Consider the following 24,923-nt stretch of genomic DNA (forward strand, 5'->3'; position numbering starts at 1 on the left):
CAAAAAAAAAAAAAAAAAAAGTGGCCGGGTGCAGTGGCTCATGCCTGTAATCCCAGCACTTTGGGAGGCCGAGGCAGGAGGATCTCTTGGGTGCATGATTTCGAGACCAGCCTGAGCAATGTAGTGAGACAGCCTCTCTCTACAAAAAATAAATAAACAAGTAAATAATAAATAATTAGCCAGGCGTAGTGCTGCGCGCCTGTGCTCCCAGCTGCTTGCGAGGTTGAGGTGAGAGGATCACCTGAGCCCGGGAGGCGGAGGTTGTAGTGAGCCCAGATCTTCAAGCCACTGCACTCTAGCTTGGGCAACAGAGCAAGACCCTGTTTCAAACCAAAAAAAAAAGAGTGACCTTGAGCAAAACCCTGCCCCTCTTAGAACTTCAGACTTGCCGTCTTTACACAGAAGATGGACTTCAAAGTCCCTACGATCTTGCCTGGCCCCCTCACGCTGAATTAACTGGCGGGCTGGTTTCCCAGGGGCTCTGCGGGAGACTGCAGCATAGCAGCGCCGCGGCTGCCTAGGGGTTAATACCGCTGGGCTCGGCCCCTTTTCTTGCCCCGCCCCACGGCCACCACCCCCGCCAGGGTTGTACCCTTGACCCCGCCTTCAGGCCTTGCGTCCACCGGAAGTACCCGCGCGCGGGCAGCTCACTTCCGCCCGGCAGGTGACAGCCGCGGGGCTCCGAGCCGCCGGCAGCTGGGACGCACCGGGAGAGCGAGAGGTGGAAGCCGCGGACATTTTGGTGCCAAGCCGAACCGAGCCGTGGCGCCGGGAGCTGTTGGGACCTGCGGGTGAGGAAGCGGGGACCTGGGCGAGCCAGGAGAAGAAGTGGGGCGGGGAGTCAGGGGTCCTAGGTGAGGGGTTTGCAGGGTCAGAGGTCATGAAGAGGACGCGGCGCTGCAGAGGCGCGAGCGGCGTCCCCAGCCAGAGGAGGAGGAAGGGCTGAGGGTTAGTTCATTCATTCGCTCTCACTTGGCCGCCGGCCTGTTCCTCCGCCGCCCCAGATCCGCAGCCCCTCCTGGGGCTCCCGCTCAGAGAGACTCTTAGACTTAGGCCCCGAGGAATTCCTCACTGGCCGGAGGGAAAACTCTTCGGGCTCTAGTTTCCTCTTTCAGGCTCACCCGCATGGCCATCCTGATGCCTCCTACTTGTTCAGGGCGTTATCTCTTTGCCAAGGTTGAAAAAAAGGAAAGAAAGAAAGAAAAATTAGAAAACGGTCCCGTGCCGCCCGCCCGCGGCTAGGCACGGGCTTGGTCTTGTGTGTTGGAGCCTCTAAGACAACATGTTGACTGAATGGGGACACCGGTGATAATGCTACAAAATAACGAGGGAGATGCTTGCTAGTGGCTATCGAGCCCCTTCTGTGTACCCGGCACTGTGCTAAACACTTTCCTTACAATGACACATTTAAACTTCACAGCAACCTTTGTGGGGATTAAAGATCCCTGTTTTATCGATGAGGACATTGAGGCACAGAGAGGTTAAATCACACATGTAAGGTCATTCGGGTAGTAGAGGCAAGGCCAGGTTTCCTGCCCAGGCTCTCAGGGACCTGCAAAGTACAGAGACAAAGGAAAGACTGGAGTAAGGTTGGGGAGTAGGGGATATTTAAGACTTTTAGCCGGGCCCAGTGGCTCATGCCTGTAATCCCAGCACTTTGGGAGGCTGAGGCGGGTGCATCACGAGGTCAGGAGTTCAAGACCAGCCTGACCAACATGGTGAAACCGTCTCAACTAAAAATACAAAAATTAGCTGGATGTGGTGGGGCAAGCCTGTAATCCCAGCTACTTGGAAGGTTGAGGCAGGAGAATCGCTTGAACCCAGGAGGCGGAGGTTGTAGTGAGCCAAGATCGTGCCACTGCACTCCAGCCTGGGCCACAGAGTGAGACTCCATCTCAAAAAAAAAAAAAAAAAAAAGACTTTTAGCTGCCGTTGTATTTATTTGGATTTGTGTCAAGATGTAGCCTTATTGTTTTTTGTCTGATCTTCATAAGGGTCATTTGATTCGCTTTCTTTAGGATAAAATAATCCTGCAGACTGTTGCTATTAGTGATATCTCTCAGGGCAAGAGTCTAAGATTTTCCTGACTTTGGGGAACAGTGAGACACAAAACAGGCTATCCGTGAAAGCTATTTGAAGACTATCCAGAACTTCTCTTCAGAGTGGTTGAGCTGCATTCCTTTTGGTCTAAAAAGAGAGGAACCACATGACCTCTAGGGGATCTTTTGGTCCTAGGTTCTGGAAGAAGGTACCCAGAGGAAGAATCTTTGCCTTTCTGAGAAATATGCAGGCCCCATGGCTTCTCGCCAGAGCTGAGCACATCTTACTTGGAAGGTGGTGCGATGGTTTGGTGGCTGAAGGACTAGGCTGTATGAATCTGAGCCTCATTCCATTGCGGATATTCACTTGCTTCAATTCTGCCTCAGTTTCCCTGACATCAACATGAGAAAGACCTGCCGCCTTCCTGTCTATTCCTAGGGGTATGAACCTGTGAATGAACCTGTGAGGGCTTCCACATGCTTCTGAAGAAAGCTGTATATAAATATTACTGTAATACCTTTTTTTTGTTTAGCTCTACGATCTGTTGTCCTAGTTCCATTGAATTCACAGAAACTTAATATTGTCACCTTACTCCCATCCTTCCAAGGGAGGATTTGAGATGAAGCAACTTGTCACAGAGGGTAGGAACATGAGCAGAGCTCAGAGCATGTGGTTTTCTGTCCTGAGTTGAGCCCACCAGTGTCCTCTGACCTCTTAGAAACTGTCATGAGCAGCTTCAGTAGTTCTCAAAGAGTCAGATCCCTCAGAGGTTGTGTGGAGATCATCTGTTGAGTGTGGGTCAGTGGAGGCTTCCCCCTGAGCTGCTTCAAGAGCCCAGAGGTATGAAGGAAAGATCACTCGATTCCCAGTCAGTCAGCCCTGGGTTCAACCCCAGCTCCGCAGTTCAGCAGCTTCCTGGCAGTGTGCCCTGACCTGGAAGGTTTACATAGGCTGGGCCTCCTTTACCTCAGCTCTAAAATCATACTGGCCACCCTCTCTGACTCCCCTACCCCTGCTTTGTGTGAGGGTTAGATGGGAAAATTTGTGCAGGGCCTGTGATTTTTGGGTGCTTTGACGCGAGGCTGACTGATGCCTGCTGGGGGCCCGTGTCTGAGGAAGTCTGCCAGCCTTGGCTTCTGGAGCGTTACTTCCTTCTGCAAACAGAGACCTTAATGTACTCAGGACTTCTTCCACCCTTCTTGTTTCACTTCCTAAAAGTAGTTCAGAGCAAGTTCAATTTGTTGGTCCTTCTGACTTTGAGCTCGGACTTGCATCTTTTTCTGGTTATTCTCTGAAACTCTTGCATTTCTTAACTGCCCGCTTCCCAGGAGCTTCCCATGTCTGGCACCAAAGCCTGACGTGCTGACAATAAGCAAACGTGGCTTGGGTTTTACACTTTGCTGTGTTTCTGAAAGTTGAGGGGACATTTGTGTCTTGCAGACATTTCTTTTTCTCGACAGGTCTTTTGCCTAAAAGAGATCGTTGATATTATCACAGCCCAGAAGTGACTTTTCTGTTCTTTATCTCTTCGCATAGAGAGGAACAAATACTCCTGAGAAAAAATGTCAGCAAAGCAGTTGGGGAATCCTTAAAGAAAGTTCTGCTTGAAAATTCATCAGTGGCTCCTAGTTGCCCTCAGGCTAAAACTCACATTCCTTAACGTGACATTCAAGGCCCTTTGGACTCTGACCCCTGCCTAGCTCTCTTTCATCATCTCTCCTACTCCGTACTCACCTTTTCCCACGCTCCCGTCAACCTCAGCTGCTTGCTACTTCTGCAAGCCCCAACTCTTTTTTTTCTTTTTTTGAGGCAGGATCTTGGTTTGTTACCCAGACTGTAGTACAGTGGAGCTATCATAGCTCACTGCAGGCTCCAACTTGTGGGCCTGAACGATCCTCCCGCCTCAGCCTCCCAAGTAGCTAGGACTACAGGTGAGTGCCACTGTGCCTGGCAAATTGTTTTTATTTTTTGTAGAGACAGAGTCTTGCTATGCTGCTCAGGCTGGTCTCAAACCCCTGGCCTCAAGCAGTCCTTCCTTCCACCTGGGCCTCCCAAAGTGCTGGGATTACAGGTGTGAGCCACCACACCTGGCCTTCCAACTGTCTGCCTTTGCTTTGCGCTATTCCCTCTGCCTGAACACCATTTCCTGCTCTCCCAACCTTACCTGCCTAGCTGCAGTGCTACTTGGTTCTTCCCATCTGATCATCGCCCCGAAGTCTGAGCTGGATGCCCCTCCTTGATGTCCTGTGGCAAGGGTCACAGTGGGTTGTGATTGTTTACTTGGCTCTCTTCCAAGTAAATAGCTCTTTTTTTTTTCTTTCTTTCTTTTTTTTTTTTTTTTGAGACAGTCTTGCTTTTTCCTCCATGCTGGAGTGCAATGGCGCAATCTCAGCTCACTGCAACCTCTGCCTCCCGGGTTCAAGAGATTCTCTTGCCTTAACCTCCAGAGTAGCTAGGATTACAGGCGCCTGCCACCATGTTTGGCTAATTTTTGTATTTTTAGTGGAGGCAGGGTTTCACCATGTTGGCCAGGCTGGTCTTGAACTCCTGACCTCAAGTGACCCGCCCGCCTTGGCCTCCCAAAGTGCTGGGATTACAGGTGTGAGCCACCGCACCCGGCCAGTAAATAGCTCTTAATCCTTGATGCGGACCTGCCTTAACTATGTCTCCAGCACCCAGTGAGACGTCTGGTACATAGTTGGTGCTCAGCAGGTGTTCAATGAGTGAATGAAGGAATATTGCATTGAATTGTTAGGATTCCTTGACTCCTAAGGGATTCAAAGCACTTTCTAGATTATTTCCTCTCCATCCTCATGTCACCTCATAGAGACAGGGAGAAATCTGATCAGTGCTGAGACTACTTTCAAACTACAGTTGCTACCACCAGACAGCCGCCAGAGTGTTTCAGGGCTTCCAGAGGCCTGGAAATCTGGTACCGAGCAGAGAAGTGGTAAACTCTCTCTCAGTAGTAGTAATAGTGGCTAACATTTATCAGGCATTTTGTGGGCTGGGCACTGCTAAGGGCTAGGTGTGTATTGACTTGTTTTGGCCTCACAAACCCCTCAGGCGTGTAACACTGCAGTTCCCATTTTACAGTTGTGCTGCAGTTGTGCCTGTTTGCTTTGTAGAGCCTGCGAGAGCCCCTGTCCTACCTGCTATGGCTGCCTTCACCTACCCACTCCTTGTGTTTAGATTGTCCCCTCTTATATAGTGGAGCTGAGGAAGGACTTGGCTATGGTTCTACACTCCTATGCCTCATGCTGTCTGGGTCTTTAGCCTTGAACTTGACTTCTGACCTCTGTCAGGAAGGGAGGCCTCTCCTAGTTATGGTATGAGTGTAGTCTAACTCTGGGTTGACCCCACAAGGCCCAGAGTTCATCAGTTACTGGGATGCCTTAGTCACTGATCCCCCAGGTTACCACCAGTTACCACAGTCCGCCCTGTGGACTCGGAGCTGGAAGGTGGTAGGTTTGTACCTGATGTAAATGACGAGTTGATGGGTGCAGCACACCAACACGGCACAAGTATACATATGTAACAAACCTGCACGTTGTGCACATGTACCCTAGAACTTAAAGTATAATTAAAAAAAAAAAGAAGAAAGTCAGGTCTCAAAAGCTTTAAAACTGAACCTTCATTGTTCATTTTCGGCATTTCAGTAACTGAGTTCCGTAGCAGAATAGACTTGGTTGGCAGATACTTTTTACCACACCCTCCTTGCATTTAGGATCTTAAGCATATTGCGAGTGGAATAACACAATTTCAGTAGAGCCAGCCTTGGGTCTGCTGCTGTGGTGGTCTTCATTGCCTGATCCCCGAGTGTTGGGTGGCTGGCTGCTGGGACACTGAGGACAGAGACTTCCTAAGTCCAGCATTCATTCGGTATTTATCGAGGCCTGCTAATGCCTGATGCTGGCCTATGCTGATAGGTCAACAGGCCAGATGTGGCTTCAGGCTTCAGATAAGCCCTCAAGTTGCTTACTTCATTCTAGCGGGAGAGAGAGACAAAGAAGTAGAGAAAAAAAGCAATGATGAGAAAAACCAGTAAGCCACGAGGGAAACAAAAGGCATAGCAGCCAGAGCCTGTTAAAATATAAGTCAGATGTCAGGATTCCTCTGCTCAAAACCCTCCGGTGGCTCCAGCTCACTCAGTAAAAGCCAGAGACCTCATGCTTGCTCATAAGGCCCCCTGCATTCTCCTGTGGCTTCCTGACCCACTGTTTCCTCATTGCTCACTCAGCCACATTCACTTCCCTACTGTTCCTCAGACACGCCAGGCACATACTCACCTTTGCACTGGCGATCTCTTTTGTTTGGCAGCCTCTTCCCCAGAGAGTGTCACCTGTCACCTTCTCAAGGAGGCCTTCTACGGCCACCCTAGTTAAATTTTAACTTCCCTTCCTCCCCTCTCCCCTCCCTATCCTCCTTCCCTCCTCTTTTTTGCCTCCATAGTGTTCATCACTATCTAAGATGTTGTGTATTTTACTCATTTATCTTGCTTACAGTCTCTTTCCCCCATTAGGATGTAAACTCCATGTAGGGAAGGATGTCTGTTTCTTTCACTGCTGCATTCCCAACGTGTAGAAATGTTTCTGGTACACAGAAGATGCTCAGGAAATGTATGAATAAGAATACTGGAGGATGTGACAGAGAAATACCTTCTTAAGATTGTACATGCATGGCCAGGTGCAGTGGCTCATGCCTGTAATCCCAGCTACTTGGGAGGCTGAGGTGGGAGGATCACCTGAGGCCAGAAGTTCAAGACCAGCCTGGATAATTTAGCGAGACTCCACAAAAAACTTGAAAAGATTAGCTGGGCATGGCATATGCCAGTAGTCCCAGCTACTCAGGAGGCTGAAGCAGGAGGATTGCTTGAGCCCAGTAGTTCGATGCTGCAATGAGCTATGATCACACCACTGCACTCTAGTCTGGGTGACAGAGCAAGACTGTCTGTCTCTAAGAAAAAAAAAAAGATAGTACATGCAGGAAAGGTTTTTTTTGTTTGTTTGTTTATTTTTTTAAGCAGCAGAGGTATCACGCTGGAAGGGAAGGTGTCTTTGAAGTGAAGTCATCTCAGCTGAGATTTGAAGGATAAATTGGAGCAGTTAGGAGGGGATAATCCAAGCAGAAGGATTAGCAAGGATAGAGATAGTGAAGAGTTGGCTGTTAGAGGAACAAAGAAAGAATGTGGGCCTGGAGGCAAAGACCTGGTACTTATATCATATCCTGTGCCAGAGCCCCCTGACCTTCTGCAGCTCTGTCACTCTGAGCTGATACCTGTGGGAGCAGGTGACAGTGGCTTGGCTTTACTGAACATTTCTCCCACTGGAGATGTTGCCACCTGATCTTCTACCCTTGCCCTTTCTTCTCTCTCTCATAATTTATTCACTTACCTTCCATTTATTGGCTGTAAATGGGCTAGGGGTCTGGCATGTTCGATTTCAGTATAGTCAGAATAGCTTGACAATCAGAGCAGATGTATCTCTGATCCTGAATAACCCAGTGAATGGAACATTGAGAAGCTGCTCTAGCAGAGGTTGGTTTACAAAACATGAAATTTGCCCAAGAAGAGAGTTGAGCACTGATCGTTCAGCTATTTATTGAACACCTGTTTGCCAGGTACCAGCCTAGGAGTTAGGAATATGATAGTGAACAAAATGGACAAAATCGTTACCCCCATTTACATTATGGAATTTATAGGGGGAGAAAAAATAGACAACGAAAGTATATTTTACAGTATGTAGGTAATAGGTAATAAGTACTTCTAAGGGAAAAAGAGCAAAGAGGTGGTTTTTTTGTTTGTTTGTTTGTTTTTTTGAGACGGAGTCTCGCTGTGTTGCCCAGGCTGGAGTGCAGTGGTGCGATCTCGGCTCACTGCAAACTCCACCTCCTGGGTTCACGCCATTCTCCTGCCTCAGCCTCCCGAGTAACTGGGACTACAGGTGCCTGCCACCACACCCAGCTAATTTTTTGTATTTTTGGTAGAGACGGGGTTTCACCATGTTAGCCAGGATGGTCTCGATCTCCTGACCTTGTGATCTGCCCACTTCTGCCTCCCAAAGTGCTGGGATTACAGGCGTGAGCCACTGTGCCTGGCCGGGGGGCAGTGTACAATTTTAAATAAAGTGGTCAAAGAAGGCCTCAATGAGAAGATGACGTTTGAGCCAAAACCTAAAGAGGTGAGGGACTGAGCCATGAGGCTGTCTGGAGAAAGAGCCTTCCTGGCAAAGTGAATAGCATGGGCGAAGGTCCTGGGGTGGATGCCTGTTGTGTTCAAGGATCAGTAAAGAGGCCTGTGCAGCTGGAACTGAGGTAATGATGGAGAGAAGAGTTCCAAGGGTAATGGCCAGCAGGGTGCACGTGTGAGAGAGAAGGGGCATGCATCTCTTACAGGGCCTGTGGGCTATGAGGCCGTGGTAGGGACTTTTTCTTTTACTATGAGTAAGAGAACCATTGGAGGACGTTGAGCAGAGGGATGCTACTGTCTGACTTAGACTGTAAAAGGATCATCCTGGTTGTTGCTGAGATGGGGTGTCAGCAGAGCAGTGTGGGAGCAGCTTTGTTAGCACTCAGTGGAAGGTGATGCTGTCCTGGAGCTGGGGGGTAGTGATGGAGCTAGTGAGAAGCTGCTCATGGATTCTAAATTCATTTTGAAGGTCGGAATCCAATAAGATTTGCCGATAGATTTAAGGGAGAGTATGTTAAGGGTGACTCAGGTTTTTAGCCTGAGGCCCTCTTAAAGATAGTGCTGGCAAGAACTAGATGATGTAGGCTGCAGGGTGAATCAGTTGGGGAAAGGAAGGAAGCAGAAGGTCAGTTTTTATCACATTAAGTTTGAGCTGCCTGCTAGTCATCTCCACAGTAATGTGGAGATGTCAGGTAGACAGTTTGGACATCTGTGCTGGGGGTTCTGGGGAGAGGTTGGGCTATGTGGATAGTATGCAAAGCTGTGATACTGGATGATCCACCAAAGAGGCAAAATAGCATAGATGGGGAGGAGAAGAGGTACCAGGCCTGAGCCCTGGGGCACACAGTGTTGAAGGAGAAGGAGAGGAACAAGCAAAGGAGACTGAGAAAGCGCAGACAGTGGCGTAGGAGGGCAGGCAGAGAGCATGGCATCCTGGCATTTGAGGGAAGACAGGATTTCGGGGAGAAGGGAGTGATCAGTAGTGTCAAATGCTTATCAGCATGAGACTTGTCATTTGACATGACCATTGTGTCTTCTGCTGGCAGGACCCAACACACCTGGCATCCAGGACCATTTCTGAACCTCATTCTCCCTTCCCTAGCTTCGCCTGCTCCTTTCCCTTCCAGGTCCTTTCCTTCAGCCAGGCAGGGGCTCACAGACTTCTTGTTTTGGCCATAGGTAAATCACTCATCTCTCAGTGTCTCTAATTCCTCATTTTTTAAGTGAATTACCCTGAGAATTAAAATGAGAAGGGTTGTAAATCACTTAGCAAGAACCTGTTCCCCAGCTAGTGTTGATTTAATTATTGTCAGTTCCCTCTCTTGTCACATTGGCAATTTCGTGGTGCGCCTCTGCCACCTCCACTCTTGCCTTTCTAAATCTGACCTGTCTTTTCGTGTCCAGCCAAGCCTCTCTTCATCTAAGAGAACTTCCCTTGCTGCTCCACCTATCTCAGAACCCTCCTCCTCTGGAGGCATGATCACTCTGCCATTCCCCTGAAGTCCTTTACCTGGCCTCTAAATCTGTAAGAGCTCAGTGAGAAAAGACTGTCTTTTGTTTACTGGGTGCTTCCGTGTGGGGTACAGTTCCAGGCATGGAGTGGATGGTGCTCTACACACTTAATTTGACAGATCGTTAGAAAGTCTTCCCATTACATAGATGGGAAGTCTGAGACCACAAAGAGCCTTGTTCTGTAGTCTCTGACCTCTTTCTCCTCATCTCGATTAATTTAAGTACTGTTCAGAAGAAGCCTTACTTTATTTTCAAGTCCAGAGGAACTTTTCTTTTTCTTTTTTTGAGATGGAGTCTTGCTCTGTCACCCAGGCCGGAGTGCAGTGGTGCGATTTCAGGTTCCAGCGATTCTCCTGCCTCAGCCTCCTGAGCAGTTGGGACTATAGGTGTGAGCAACCATGTCCAGCTAATTTTTGTATTTTTAGTAGAGATAGGTTTTGCCATGTTGGCCAAGCTGGTCTCGAACTCCTGACCTCAAGTGATCTGCCCGCCTCGGTCTCCTAAAGTGCTGGGATTACAGGCATAAGCCACTGTACCCACCACTTTTTTTTCTTTATAGCGGATCTTTCCACACATTACTGCTTATAGATCAGTTGAGAACTGGTATCTGATTCTAGAATGAAGTTCTAGAGACTCAAAGCCAATATAAGAACGTTTGCATGTGACATTTGTCTGCCTTTAGTTCCTTTTCATTCTGAAGTCTTTAATTGCTAATGGGCCTCAGGAGATTGACTCTTTTTTTTTTTTTTGAGACAGAGTCTCGCTCTGTCACCCAGGCTGGAGTGCAGTGGTGCAATCTCAGCTCACTGCAAGCTCCGCCTCCCAGGTTCACACCATTCTCCTGCCTCAGCCTCCCGAGTAGCTGGGACTACGGGCGCCCGCCACCATGCCCAGCTAATTTTTTGTATTTTTAGTAGAGGTGGGGTTTCACCATGTTAGCCAGGATGGTCTCGATCTCCTGATCTCGTGATCCGCCCGCCTTGGCCTCCCAAAGTGCTGGGATTGCAGGAGTGAGCCACTGCGCCTGGCCCAGCTTTTTTTTTTTTTGAGACAAGGTCTCTCTCTGTTGCCCAGGCTGGAGTGCGGTGTCACATTCACAGCTCACTGCAGCCTCAACCTCCCAGGCTCAAGCAATCCTCCCACCTCAGGCTCCTGTAGCTGGTACTACAGATGTGTGCCACCACACCTGGCTAATTGTATTTTTTATAGAGGTGGGGTTTCACTGTGTTGCCCAGGCTGGTCTCGAACTCCTGTGCTCAAGCAATCTGCCTGCCTCGGCCTCACAAAATGCTGGGATTACAAGTGTGGGCCACCGTGCCCGGCCAGGAGATTGATTTTGACTAATCAGTTTTCATGGAAATCCCAGGAGGCCCGTAACTGGGCAAGCGCATCCAGACAGGCTTTCACTAGGCACATGACCAAACTTGACATTCCCTGTTGAACAAACTGGATGGGCTGACCCTAAAATAACCTGTAATTCAACATCTGAGGGACCCTGCAGAGATGTGTGGCAACCCATTTCACATACCCTTTAACCTAGAGCATGTATGTTTCTGCCAGGGCTTCATTCAGAGAGAAGCAGTTAGTTGCCTTGCTGGACAGAGTGGGACACGTGTGACCTTATTAGGGGGCAGCAGTGGAGAGTGTTGGCACTGCCATTTTCCAGCTGTGTAACTCCAAACAAATGCCTTGACCTCCCTGGTACTTCAATTTCCTCACCTGTAAACTTGTGATAATATTAAAACCTTCATGGATTATCGTGAAGACTAACTTTTTTTTTTTTTTTTGGAGACCGAGTCTCACACTGTCACCCGGGCTGGAGTGCAGTGGCGCGATCTTTTTTTTTTTTTGAGACGGAGTCTCGCTCTGTCACCCAGGCTGGAGTGCAGTGGCCGGATCTCAGCTCACTGCAAGCTCCGCCTCCTGGGTTTATGCCATTCTCCTGCCTCAGCCTCCCGAGTAGTACCAGCTACTGGGACTACAGGCACCCGCCACCTCGCCCAGCTAGTTTTTTTGTATTTTTTAGTAGAGACGGGGTTTCACCGTGTTAGCCAGGATTGTCTCGATCTCCTGACCTCGTGATCCGCCTGCCTCGGCCTCCCAAAGTGCTGGGATTACAGGCTTGAGCCACCGCGCCCAGCGAGTGGCACGATCTTGATTCACTGCAACCTCCGCCTCCCAGGATCAAGCGATTCTCCTGCCTCAGCCTCCAGAGTAGCTGAGACTACAAGCGTGTGCCACCACGCCTGGCTAATTTTTTGTATTTTAGTGTAGACAGGGTTTTCAACATGTTGCCCAGGCAGGTCTCAAACTCCTGACCTCATGATCCGCCAGCCTCGGCCTCCCAAAGTGCTGGGATTAACAGACATGAATCACCGCGCCCTGCCATGAGGACTAACTTTAAAGCTCTTTACATAGTGTCTGTCACATGATGCACATCCATTTGCCATTACTACTACCACTGCCACTTTTGTTCCAAATTTCATGCTGAGCCTAAAGAACACAGATTATTTTCTCATAGTTATTGAACTGACTTGAAAGAGCCTGTCTGAGTTCGGTAACCACGTTTTCTCAGAGAGAAAGTCTGAGATCTGGTTTTTCTACTGCTGACTCACCTTTTAGTCTTCCAGCTGGCCTTAACCTGTTTCCCTGTCTGTAAAGTTAACTTAAGTATTTACCTATAAGGACCTTTTTTCCTTTTTTTTTTTTTTTTTTTTTTTTTTTTTTTTGAGACAGGCTTTCACTCTGTCGCCCAGGCTGGAGTGCAGTGGCACAGTCTTGGCTCATTGCAACCCCCACCTCCCGGGTTCAAGCGATTCTTCCACCTCAGCCTCCCGAGTAGCTGGGATTACAGGCACCTGCCACCACACCCAGCTAATTTTTGTATTTTCAGTAAAGACAGGATTTTACCATGTTGGCCGGGCTGGTCTCAAACTCCTGACCTCAAATGATCCTATCTCAGCCTCCCAAAGTGCTGGATTATGGGCATGAGCCAACATGCCCGGCCCCTTTTCCTGTTTAAAAGGAAATTGTCAGACAAATGAGGAGTGGTGAGTAGCATCATCATCTCTAACGAACTCTAAGCTTTGTAGGAGCAGGTACACAGTCCAGGGCATGGCACAGAGTAGGGGAATACTTGTCAAATGAATTAACCTCAGCCCTTGAAACAGAACCAAAGCAGCAAAACACATAGAATGAACGAAGTTTGGCCTTTCTGCTTCAAATGAAGAAGAAACAGTGGCATCACCCCAGCCCCTTTTTTTCACTCTTCCCTAACTTCCTCTTGACCGTGCATGAGCTAACAGGTTCTATGGAGCAGGTTTCTGACAGCTATTTATTCATTAGGGAAGTGTTTAACAGTGGCAGTTCCAGTACCAAAGTTGGGAGCCACCAACATAGACCTTCAGAGATCAGTTTTTCCTGCCTGAATATCCTTGAGTTCAGAGATAGACATGCAGCTGGATCTGACCTTGTGAAACATCTCTTTCCCCTTTTCCTTTCCTAAAGCTTTTTCTCTGGCTCATCTCACCACACTGATGGTCTCCTTCATTAATTCACTGAGTGCCAAGAGTGTGCAGTGCCTTGTGCTGCCACCATCAACTTCACACTTCTCATCTGATTGAAGAGCATGGGCTGCTCTGACATGAATCACTGCCCTGAGACTAGAAAAGGCCTTCGCCTGACACTGGCTGGCCATTTGGAGAAATTAAAATGCTCTGTTGTTTGGCTTCTTACTGTTTTTCTTCCTACTGAAGACCTAATGGGGTTTGCTGGCCTTGGCTGCATTCTGAATTTGTTCTCTTTTTTTCCCCTTGGAAACATCTTCTGTCATGCTCTTAGAATGATCATACTCTACTTCCTCATGTTTGACACCTGGGAAGAACACTCATTGGTACGGAAATGGGCCCCTCATCCAGCAGAGAATCATAGAATGTGAGATGTGGGAGGGACTTATCATTCAGTAGACTGGTTTTCAGGCTTTGCTCCATAGAACCACGGGATGTCTGAAGGGCCCTGGTGAGGATGGGGAGAGGTAGGCATAGTGAAATGAGCCGGGCTCTAGGCCTCCCACCCTTCCTTCCACCAGAACAGTTCCACTTTTATCTGTTTGAAATGGCTTAAGAGTAGAGAGGGACTTGAGCCATTGATTAATCATATTCTTTTGTTTGACATTTGGAGAAAGGCAGGCCCGGAGATGGGGGGAGTTGCCCAGGGTCAACAGCTGTTGGTAGTAGGGCCCGATTTCCCAGCAGCCATCTTGACATTGGATCAGCCTTGCCATGTTAACTGCAAAGCCTTATGTTCCCAGTCTGGTCTGCCCAGTCATCACTGTCTGGCACTTGTCACAGAGATGTCTCATCTTGATCTGTTTTGGGCCCTTGGTTTTGTAGCTTCTCTGTGAAACTGTCTTTTCATTCATTTTGCCAGCAAACATTTGGTGAGCTCCTAGAATGTGGCAGGCATCGTGGCAGTCACCAGGTTGATAGCATTCAACAGGACAGATCCCAAATTAGGGAAGGAAGTCTGTGGGGAAATCTGAGATACCTTTTTTTTTTTTTTCGTGATGGAGTCTCACTGTGTCACCCAGGCTGGAGTGCAATGGCACAGTCTCAGCTCCCTACAACCTCTGCCTCCCAGGTTCAAGCGATTTTCCTGCCTCAGCCTCTCGAGTAGCTGGAACTACAGGCATGTCCCACCACACCCAGCTAATTTTTTTTGTATTTTTAGTAGAGACGGGGTTCCACCTGCCTCGGCCTCCCAAAGTGCTGGGATTACAGGCGTGAGCCACCATGCCCAGCCAGAACTGCCTCGTTCTTTTGCATGGATGCCTAGTGTTCCACCATGCTGTGGAATGTCCATATGCTGTGCTGTCATTTTATTTATTTATAGAGTTGGGGTCTTACTATGTTGCCCAGGCTGGCCTCAAACTCCTGGGCTCAAACTATCCTCACCATTAAGCCTCCTGAGTAGCTGGAGCCACAGATGTGCCCAGCTCTGCTGTGCTATCATTTTTTAAACCAGTCCTGTGGTTGGACATTTATAGTATTTTGCTATTAGAAAGGATGCTGCATGAATAATTTTGTATCTACATAGTTTTCCACATGTAGAGTCCTAGAAGCAGAATTACTGGGTCAACGGGTAAGGACCTTTGCAATTTTAATGACTGTTACCAATTTGCTTCAGAGGTTGTAGCGTTTCAGACTGTCACTAGCCTCAAATGAGGGCGCCTAATCACCCATGTCAGTACCAACATGGGGTGTTACTAGACTCGAGTCTTTATCAGTTCAGCAGCTGACAGGTGATATTTCACAGTAGTTTCAGTTTCTGTGTCTCTTATAAATAAGCTTGAATCATTATATTAATTCACTTTCTGTGAACTGTCCACATCCTCTGCCATTCTCCTATTTGTAGTCACTTTTTATATAGGAAAATAGGCCTTGTCTGCAGCGTGATGCAAATGTTTGTGAGTATGTTTATCGTATGTCTTTTGGCTTTTTATTATGTTTTTGGCCATGCAGGAAAACTCGATTTTTATGGAATTGAATTCATGGCTCAGATTTCCAGATTTGATGTCACACTCCAAAGGCTTTATTTCCTCTGGATGCAATGTTTCATTCTTCCTTTCTTCTCTAGATTTGAATTTCATTTTGTTATTTTTTAAAAACAAATTTTTTTTTTTGAGACAGAGTCTTGCTCTGTTGCCCAGGCTGGAGTGCAGTGGCGCCAATCTTGGCTCACTGCAACGTCTGCCTCCCGGGTTCAAGCGATTCTCCCGCCTCAGCCTCCCAAGTAGCTGTGATTACAGGCATGCACCGCCACCGCCATGTCAGGCTAATTTTTGTATTTTTAGTAGAGATGGGGTTTTGCCATGTTGGCCAGGCTGGTCTTGAACTCCTGACCTCAGGTGATCCACCCACCTCAGCCTCCCAAGGTGCTGGGATTATGCATGTGAGCCACCTTGCCTGGGCTTTTTTGTTTGTTTGTTTGAGACCGAGTCTTGCTCTGTCACCCGGGCTGGAGTGCAGTGGTGCCATCTCAGCTTGCTGCAACCTCCACCTCCTAGGTTCAAGCGATTCTTGTGCCTCAGCCTCCCGTGTAGCTGGAATTACAGGCGCCCACCACCATTCCCAGCTAATTTTTGTATTTTTAGTAGAGCCGGGTTTCACCATGTTAGCCAGGCTGTTCGCGAACTCCTGGCCACAGGTGTTCCACCCGCCTTAGCCTCCAAAAGTGCTGGGATTACAGGCATGAGCCTCTGTGCCCAAGACATTTTAAAAAATGTCTGTTTAATTTACACCAAGTGAAATGCTTGGCTCTTAAGTGTACAGGGTGTCCAGTATCTGCATCAAGATATAGATCATTTTTATTATTGCAGGGGCCCTTCATGCCCGCTTTCAGTCCTTCCCACCCAGAAGCATCCACTGACCTGACTTCTATCACCATAGCTTAGGTTTGCCTCTTAGAGCTTTGTTCAAATGAAATCTTGTGATATTTATGATGTTTACATTTTTTCTTGTCAACATGGTTTCAATCTCAGATTAGCCCTTGTCAAAAGAAATATGTGAAATACATAGGCAGGTACAGCAGTCCCTGCCCCCCTCTTTTTTCTTTTTTTGAGACACGGTCTCACTCTGTCACCCAGGCTGGAGTGCAGTAGTGCAATCTTGGCTCACTGCAACCTCCTACCTCCCAGACTCAAGCAGTCCTCCCACCTCTGCCTCCTGAGTAGATGGGACTACAGGTGTGCACCACCATGCTAATTTGGTAGAGACAGGGTTTCACCATATTGCCCAGGCCAGTCTCAAACTCGTGGCCTCAAGCAATCCGCCCGCCTTGGCCTCCCAAGGTGCTGGGATTCACAGGTGTGACCCACAACACCCGGCTTGATCTCCCCATTTTAAAGAGGGAAGTTGAATTATAGGGATGAAGTAGACTCAGTTCAGCATACTTTCCTTTTAAAGGTTGTCACCAATTTTGAGACATTGGAGAAAAATTGAAATACTATATTCAGTACCCATTTTCTTATGCTTTTATTTTTTTCATTCTCAAAGGAGGTGATTTTCTTATGTTTTAAACATAGATTTAAATTCATTTTATTAGCTTAAAACACAGATAGTCTATATTTTCTTGTTCCTAAAATTAGATCTATAAAGACAAAATTTGAAAAATACTGAGAACTTTTTTTCCTTTAAGCCTAACCCTAATTTCAGCAACTAAAAACCAAAGTCTTTAGATGGAAATATTTTTTCTTCTTCCCTTTTTTTCCTTAGGACCTAGGACCTCATTTTCCCTCTCTTAGATCATGTTACATCTTTGTCCCTGGACATTGTTTCCAAAAGTCTCACCAAGGGCTTCTTTATACATCTAGAAAACATAAGAGAGAAAACTACTGTATTTTAGGCTTTATTGCTCAGTTTTTTTTGTTTTTTTTTTTTCTTTTTCTTTTTTTTTTTGAGATGGAGTTTCGTTCTTGTTGCCCAGGCTGGAGTACAATGCTGCGATCTCACCTTACTGTAACCTCTGCCTCCCAGGTTCAAGTGATTCCCCTGCCTCAGCCTCCCGAGTAGCTGGGATTACAGGCACCCAGCACCATGCCCGGTTAATTTTTTGTATTTTTAGTACAGATGGGGTTTCACCATGTTGGCTAGGCTGGTCTCGAACTCCTGACCTCAGGTAATCTGCCCACCTGGACCTGTAATCCAAAGTGCCTGGATTACAGACTTGAGCCACCATGCCCAGCCTCAGTTCCCTTTCTTTAATTCTAAAAAATGAAGTTAACCAGAACTGGTTCTGGGATGTGACATCAAAGTCATAATCTTTCAAATGTGGGTGTGAGAAATATTAAGATTAAGAGGGGGAAGCCACACTGGCTCCTCAAGGGTGAAACCAGTTGTTCCAGGTATGCCCCTCTTTTAATTTTGACCATGCCCATCCCTTTGAGGTATTCCTTGGTCTGTAAATGCTAAAATTGAGGGGGATCCCAGCCCAGAATGCTGTGTCCTTAGCAAAAATGACTCATTATACTGGCCAGAGCGGTTTCTGAATCAAAAATTCCCTGTAATTACTACTTTAAAATGTGCCCTGACACTTCCAAAGATGGAATCCAAACCCTAAGCTTTTTCTTGCCTAAATTTGCTGCCTGCTTTCAAATGTGGTTCATGTACCGGATCAGATTCATCAGAGAACAAGGTCTCAGCCCCTTTGGCCTCCATGGGGTAGGGATACAGTACATGATAACAGCTGAGCAGGTACCAGGAAAAGGACCAGTCTTTCTCATGGCATCTATGAGTCTGAGCCCCTTTAGGACTGAACTGTGGGGTTTTTTCCATTCCTGCGGAGAGAATGAGAAATCTCTCTTGCATTGACATCCAAGAGGCAACTGCAAGACCAAGTACCAGCATTAGGTGCTCACAATGGAGAAAGGACACAAGGAGATAGCTGCCCTCAGTACATCACTAAGCTGTAGGTAGGGAATCATTCATGGTGAAGTGAGGTGTTTTGTTTTGTAATCTGTGTTTTGGGGTGACTTTCCAAAGCATTTCACTTTTCTCCGCATCCCCTCCCTTCTCTACTTTAATTTCCTGCATATCAAACAAGTTCAGAGGGATACATTTCTGCATCTTCAGTCCCATTGGGCCCTCTGCAGAGGGATATGTGAAACAGATGCTGCAGAAAAAAGCGCAGCCAGCACTAGCACACTGAGTGGCAGTTAAGTTTGTGAGTAGTTGCTTAGCACTTGTAAAAGGAAGACTCACAGAAAGCTCAACGCTGTTGGGGTATCTGTTGCTGTGCTTTGACCAGCTACCCTGCAGCTCTGTCACTTCTTTTTAAATCCCCAGAAAGAGAGGATTTCTCACCCGTTTCTCCTCTTGGTCAGTTGCATACAGCACCGATCTGTCACCAGCAGGTTGTGGCCTGGGAATTTAGGGCCCTCCCATGTTATGTTGGGCCTGCAGGGGAGGGGAAAGGCTCTGACAGCTTTTTCTTCTGGAGAGGCAAGAAATTCCGAGCAGTTCTCACGTTAGTTATCTGAGGTTATTTTGTTTGTTTTATTCACTTTTCTTTCTTTCTTTCTTTCTTTTTTTTTTTTTTTTTTTTTTGAGACTGAGTCTCACTCTGTCGCCCGGGCTGAGTGCAGTGGCGCAATCTCAGCTCGCTGCAGTCTCCACCTCCTGAGTTGAAGCAGTTCTCCTGCCTTAGCCTCCCAAGTAGTTGAGAGTACAGGCACATGCCACCACACCCGGATAATTTTTTGTATTTTAGTAGAGACGGGGTTTCACTATGTTGCCCAGGCTGGTCTCAAACTCCTGAGCTCAGGCAATCTGCCCACCTCAGCCTCCCAAAGTGCTAGGGTTACAGGCATGAGCCACCACACCTGGCCACTTTTTTTCTTTTTAGATTTAATGTTGGAGTGGTTTCTGTGTTACTTTCTGTGTTTCTTTGTGGCCTGTAAGTTTTAGCCCCTTTTGCCTTCAGTTACCCCTCTTACACTCAACCTTGGGAAATGATACTCTCCTATTATTTTGGATACTTTTGGCAGTTATGCTCTCAAGTCTGTGACTTCTGGAACCATGCAGATCTTTATTGTAAGACAAATCCCATTATCTGATTTACCTGCTCATTTTCAGAGTTCCCCAAAGAACCCCTAGGTTGGTGAGGTTTCTTTGAGAAAATGGCTTTATGTGTGTGCACACACACAAAAAAATCATTTTTAATGTCAGTAAATTCCTGTTGGAAACAAACGCTAACTAGTTATGTAACAGGGCTGCCAGAGAGCAGGCTGAGGCTCCCTGGGATTTTCAGTGGCCCGTTTTCATTTCTTTCAACAACCATCAATTGAATACTTGCTATGTGCCGGGCCTGGGCCAGGCATGAAAGAGGAGGGCGAACAGGAGCTGTGAGCCTGGCTCATGCGGGGCGGTCCTTTGTGGATCTGTCTACAGCCCTGACTCATGCTGGGAGGACCAGCAAGTTAGAGTCCGCACTGTGGGACTTGCAACATCAGACGCAGTGGGCTCTTCTGCTCTTTCCCGCAGCTCCCGTAGAAAAGTGCCATCCTTCCTTTTCAACTTTGCAAAGCAAAAGGGAAGTAGAATTGTGCCTTTTTTCATACTGTTTTGTCAGTGAAGCCTTTATTTCTTTATTCCTACAGGATCCACAAAGGATTTAAGGTGACCCCAAGACAGTACATATTTGTTTCCCATTGATTACTGAAACAAAATCTATGGGTGTCTCTCGGTTGGGAGGCTTGCTCAATGCCATCCTGCCATAAATACAAGCTTAATTTGGAAAAATCCAATTGGGCTGGAGAGGAGGTGCTGTGTTGGCTTGGTTTCCAGAGACTGTGAAATGACTCTTGATCTCTCACATCCATTGCACTAGTAACTTTCATCTCGCCCCTGTATAGTAATGACTTGAAAGGAGATATTGGTGGGTTATTTATTTGAGTCCCTTCCATAGACTCAACAAAAGGGACAAAGTGAAGTGGGGTTTCTCCATTCAAATGTCTGTTTTTTGGAGTTGTATGGTTTTCTATACCACATAAAACTACAGATAGGATTGGAAGGCTGTACTTGAAAGTCTCAATGTGGTTTTTTTTGGAGGGGGCGGTGGGGGCGGGGAGACAGAGTCTTGCTCTGTCACCAGGCTGTAGTGCTGTGGCACAGTCTCGGCTCACTGCAGCCTCCGCCTCCTGGGTTCAAGTGATTCTTGTGCCTCAGCCTCCCGAGTAGATGGGACTATAGGTGTCCACCACTGCGTCCGGCCTCTTTTTTTTTTTTTTTTTTTTTGACTGAATCTTTAGCGACTATCTGGGAACTGTCCTCCTTGTCAGAAGGGGGAAGAAGAATTCCTTCATCAATAGAGCATAGGAACTAAGTTCAGGTAGATAACATCCCTGAGTCCGTTTCATCTTCTGTAAAATGGGATTCAAAGCAGTTACATTATTGACAAGTTTAAGTGAGATAATGTGGGTGAAGCCCCTGCCTTTAGTAGGGGCTTGGTAAATGATAGATTCTTAATAAATCTTAGAACCATCCTAAAAGCCTTGGCCATGTATCTAGGGTATCTTGGTTCCTGTGTAACTTCTTTTCTTTGTTCTGTTGCCCAGAAGAACTGCTGAAGTACATAGTAGATGCTCAGTAAATTTTTGTTAAATGAATGGCGGGGCTTCGGTACTTTCTTTGTCCTATTGTCTTTTTTTCCTGAGACGGAGTCTTGCTCTGTCTCCTAGACTGGAGTGCAGTGGTGTGGTCTCAGCTCACTGCAGCCTCAGTCTCTTGGGTTCTGGTGATTCTCCCGCCTCACCCTCCTGAGTAACTGGGATTACAGGCACACACCACAACGCCCAGCTAATTTTTTGTATTTTTAGTAGAGATGGTTTTCACCGTGTTGGCCAGGCTGGTCTCGAACTCCTGACCTCAGGTGATCCACCCCCCCCCTCGGCCTCCCAAAGTGCTGGGATTACAGGCATGAGCTATGGTGCCTGGCCCCTTATTGTCTTACAATAGTACTTCACGCTGTGAGCTTTGTTCTAGGAGATGTCCTGAGAGAGCCCTTAGGAAATTGGCCAGGTAGATTTGGGAACTGCTATAGAGTACAGATTCTAGCCCTTTCCAGAGATGAATCATGCATGTTATTGTTTTAGCAGCTTAGAAAAGTTGTGGAGAGAAGTCTCCCTAGCCTTTTAAGCTTGGTATTTCCTAATCTCATTTGACTGTGTAGGGTAACATAGTGCCTCGATGATGCTGTGATGAGGCTTCTAATGAGTTAATGTCTGCAAAGCATTGAGGACAGTGCTGAGCAAAGTGAGTCCCACAAAGGGGCTGCTGTAAGCCCTTACATCCTTGGGCAGATCTTTTTGTGGGAAAGATTTCTAGAAGAGGCTCATTCAAAAATTTGATAGGGGCCGGGCGCGGTGGCTCACGCCTGTAATCCCAGCACTTTGGGAGGCCGAGGTGGGCGGATCACGAGGTCAGGAGATCGAGACCATCCTGGCTAACATGGTGAAACACCGTCTCTACTAAAAATGCAAAAAATTAGCCGGGCGAAGCGGCGGGCGCCTGTAGTCCCAGCTACTCGGGAGGCTGAGGCAGGAGAATGGCGTGAACCCAGGAGGCGGAGCTTGCAGTGAGCCGAGATCGCGCCACTGCACTCCAGCCTGGGCGACTAAGCGAGACTCTGTCTCAAAAAAAAAAAAAAAAAAAAATTTGATAGGACCAGGTAGGGTGGCTCACGCCTGTAATCCCAGCACTTTGGAAGGTCAAGGCAGGAGGATTGGCTGAGCCCAGGAGTTTGAGACCAGCCTGGGCAATGTGGTGAGATCCCATCTCTGAAGGAAAAAAAAAAATGTTGATAGATTCCTCAGAATTACTTTTCAAAATCTAATCTGCCATGATCCAGAGTTCATTTGCCCAGGAAGGAGATAAGCAGCTGTTTTCCTATACCTCATGTGTTCTGGATCCTTCTCCTCCTCCCTCTGCCCCGTAACTGAAAGTCACCCCTCTCTTCTCTGTCTTGCAGAAGCCTGGCTACAGATAAGGGACCGAAATGACTGACTCAAAATATTTCACCACGACCAAAAAAGGTATTGTTTGTTTAATAATGGGCCTCGTCCTATGCTTTCTTTGCCTGTCCCTTCTGTTTTCCTCCTGTGGTGGAAGGGAGTAGGGGTGGGAATGAAGGCCTGGAAACATGTGGCAGGAATGGCCTAGAGCTTGTTGTGGATCTAGAAAATTGAACTGTCGATGATATAAGAAATTGCTCCTTTTAGAGCTCAGAAAGGGAAGAACATTAGCTCCAAGTGTGGGGGAAAAAAGTGCCCTTTTGTTCCCCATGGCTTAAAATAATTATGTTTTTTTCCAGGGGAAAGAAAACACATAATCCTGTGAGCACCCCCACAGCAGTTGTGTGTGTGTGTGTGTGTGTCCCCATGTATCTGTGTCCTTATCCAAGGGCAAGTGTTTTTCTTTTTTTTGAGATAGAGTTTCACTCTTGTCGCTGAGGCTGGAGTGCAGTGGTGCGATCTCGGCTCACTGCAACCTCCGCCCCCTGGGTTCAAGTGATTCTCCTGCCTCAGCCTCCCGAATAGCTGGGATTACATGTGTCCGCCGCTATGCCCAGCTAATTTTTTTTTCTTGTGTTTTTGAGACGGAGTTTCGCTCTTGTTGCCCAGGCTGGAGTGCAATGGCGCGATCTTGGCTCACTGCAACCTCCGCCTCCTGGGTTCAAGTGATTCTCCTGCCTCAGCCTCCGGAATAGCTGGGATTACATGCGCCCGCCGCTATGCCCAGCTAATTTTTTTTTCTTGTGTTTTTGAGATGGAGTTTCGCTCTTGTTGCCCAGGCTGGAGTGCAATGGCGCGATCTCGGCTCACTGCAACCTCCGCCTCCCGGGTTCAAGCGATTCTCCTGCCTCAGCCTCCTGAGTAGCTGGGATTACAGGCGTGCACCACCATGCCCGGCTAATTTCGTATTTTTGGTAGAGACGGGGGTTCTCCATGTTGGTCAGGCTGGTCTGAAACTCCTGACCTCAGGTGATCCATCCACCTTGGCCTCCCAAAGTTCTCGGATTACAGGCATGAGCCACTGCGGCCGGTCAGGCACGTATTTTTCATGGTTTTAATCCTGTTTTTCATTTGACATTTTGATATCATAAACATTTCCCAACAATTCTGATGATTCACTATTAAGTCTATTGAGTTGCTGCACTGAAATTTGCTAAGCTAGGCTTATATCGTTGGGTATTTTGGTTGTTTCTGCTTTTAAGGAAATGGAGGATGTTATCGTGGCTGACAAATGTGCTTTAACCCTGTAAGCATCTTTTGGCCAACCCTTCCTCCTTCCCTCCTTCCTTCCAAGTGATATTGACACACGCCTACTGACCAGATGAAGAGTCTGTTGTTGGATCAGCTGAGCCAGGACTCGAAGTCTGCCCCTCATCGGGCATTTCATGTATTGGTCTAGCTTCCTTTTACTGAGAACCTACCATGTGCAGTGGGAGAGAGACAGAGCCTCTGAGCTGGTGTTGCTCGAGGTTGAGCAGGAAAGAGTCTGTAGAGTAGTAACCACACTGAAGTGTAGTGGGTCCAGGGGAGACTATGGGAGAGCTCTGGGTGGAGCTGGCCAGATACATGGGGGACAGGAAGGGGAAGGAGTGAGTGCTGTGCTTGTGACACATTCAGGGAAAGGAAGGCGGTGGGCATGAGCTACCGACGAGGGTGATGCAAGAAGAGGTTAGAGCCTGGCACAGTGGTGCCCCAGGTGGTGGCTTGGGTGGGAGGATTACTTGCTTGAGCCCAGGAGTTCGAGTCTAGCCTGGGCAACTAACTAAAAAAGAGAGAAAGCAATTGGAGAGGTGTGCAGGGATCAGTCCTGTGGAGCCTGGTGAGCCACAGGGTGAGCTTAGTGCTGAGTGTATTGGAGTCTCAGGGGTGGCTTTTGTTGTTTGTTTGTTTGTTTTGAGACAGAGTCTCTCTGTCACCCAGGCTGGAGTGCAGTGGCAAGATCTGTGCTCACTGCAGCCTCCTGGGTTCAAGCCATTCTCCCAAGTAGCTGGGACTACAGGCATCTGCCACCATGCCCAGCTAATTTTTGTATTTTGGGGTTGGGGTTTTTTAGTGGATTTCTTTTGGGAAGGGAGATGTGTGGAGAGACATGCCTGGAGACAAGGAAACAGGCTCAGGAGAGCAAAGTGAGTATCTTGGGTAGGCCCAAGCATAGGAATTGAGAGCATGGGCTTTGGAGCTGGCAGACCTGGTTTTCAATTTCAGCCCTACCACCTACCGGCATTGGATATACATTACTGAGCCTCTGACAGCCTCCATTTGCTCACTGCAAAATGGAGGGAAATGCAGAGTTGTGAGGATGAAATAAGAATATGGGGCCGGGCGCGGTGGCTCAAGCCTGTAATCCCAGCACTTTGGGAGGCCGAGGCGGGTGGATCACGAGGTCAGGAGATCGAGACCATCCTGGCTAACACGGTGAAACCCCGTCTCTACTAAAAATACAAAAAACTAGCCGGGCGTGGTGGCGGGCGCCTGTAGTCCCAGCTACTCGGAGGCTGAGGCAGGAGAATGGCGTGAACCTGGGAGGCGGAGCTTGCAGTGAGCCGAGATCACGCCACTGCACTCCAGCCTGGGTGACATAGCGCCAGACTCCGTCTCAAAAAAAAAAAAAAAAAAAAA

The 24,923-nt window shown here is 47.7% G+C and overlaps 1 protein-coding gene across 6 annotated transcripts in view; it reads left to right on the top strand.

Moving 5' to 3' along the window:
* The first annotated feature begins 449 nt into the window (after positions 1-449).
* Positions 450-24,923, top strand: part of AP1B1 (adaptor related protein complex 1 subunit beta 1) — a 64,304-nt gene continuing 39,830 nt past the window's right edge. For 5 of the 6 annotated variants that reach the window (XM_025399842.1, XM_025399844.1, XM_025399845.1 and 2 more), the window contains exons 1-2: positions 450-791; positions 22,262-22,325. In XM_025399842.1, coding sequence (XP_025255627.1) covers positions 22,289-22,325 — 37 coding nt within the window. In that variant the 5' untranslated portion in view covers positions 450-791; positions 22,262-22,288. Of the gene's footprint in view, positions 792-22,254; positions 22,326-24,923 lie in introns of those variants that run through there. The other variant, XM_025399843.1, reaches the window with a different exon arrangement.

This window comes from Theropithecus gelada, chromosome 10 (assembly GCF_003255815.1).
Source record: "Theropithecus gelada isolate Dixy chromosome 10, Tgel_1.0, whole genome shotgun sequence".
NCBI classification, from domain to species: domain Eukaryota; kingdom Metazoa; phylum Chordata; class Mammalia; order Primates; family Cercopithecidae; genus Theropithecus; species Theropithecus gelada.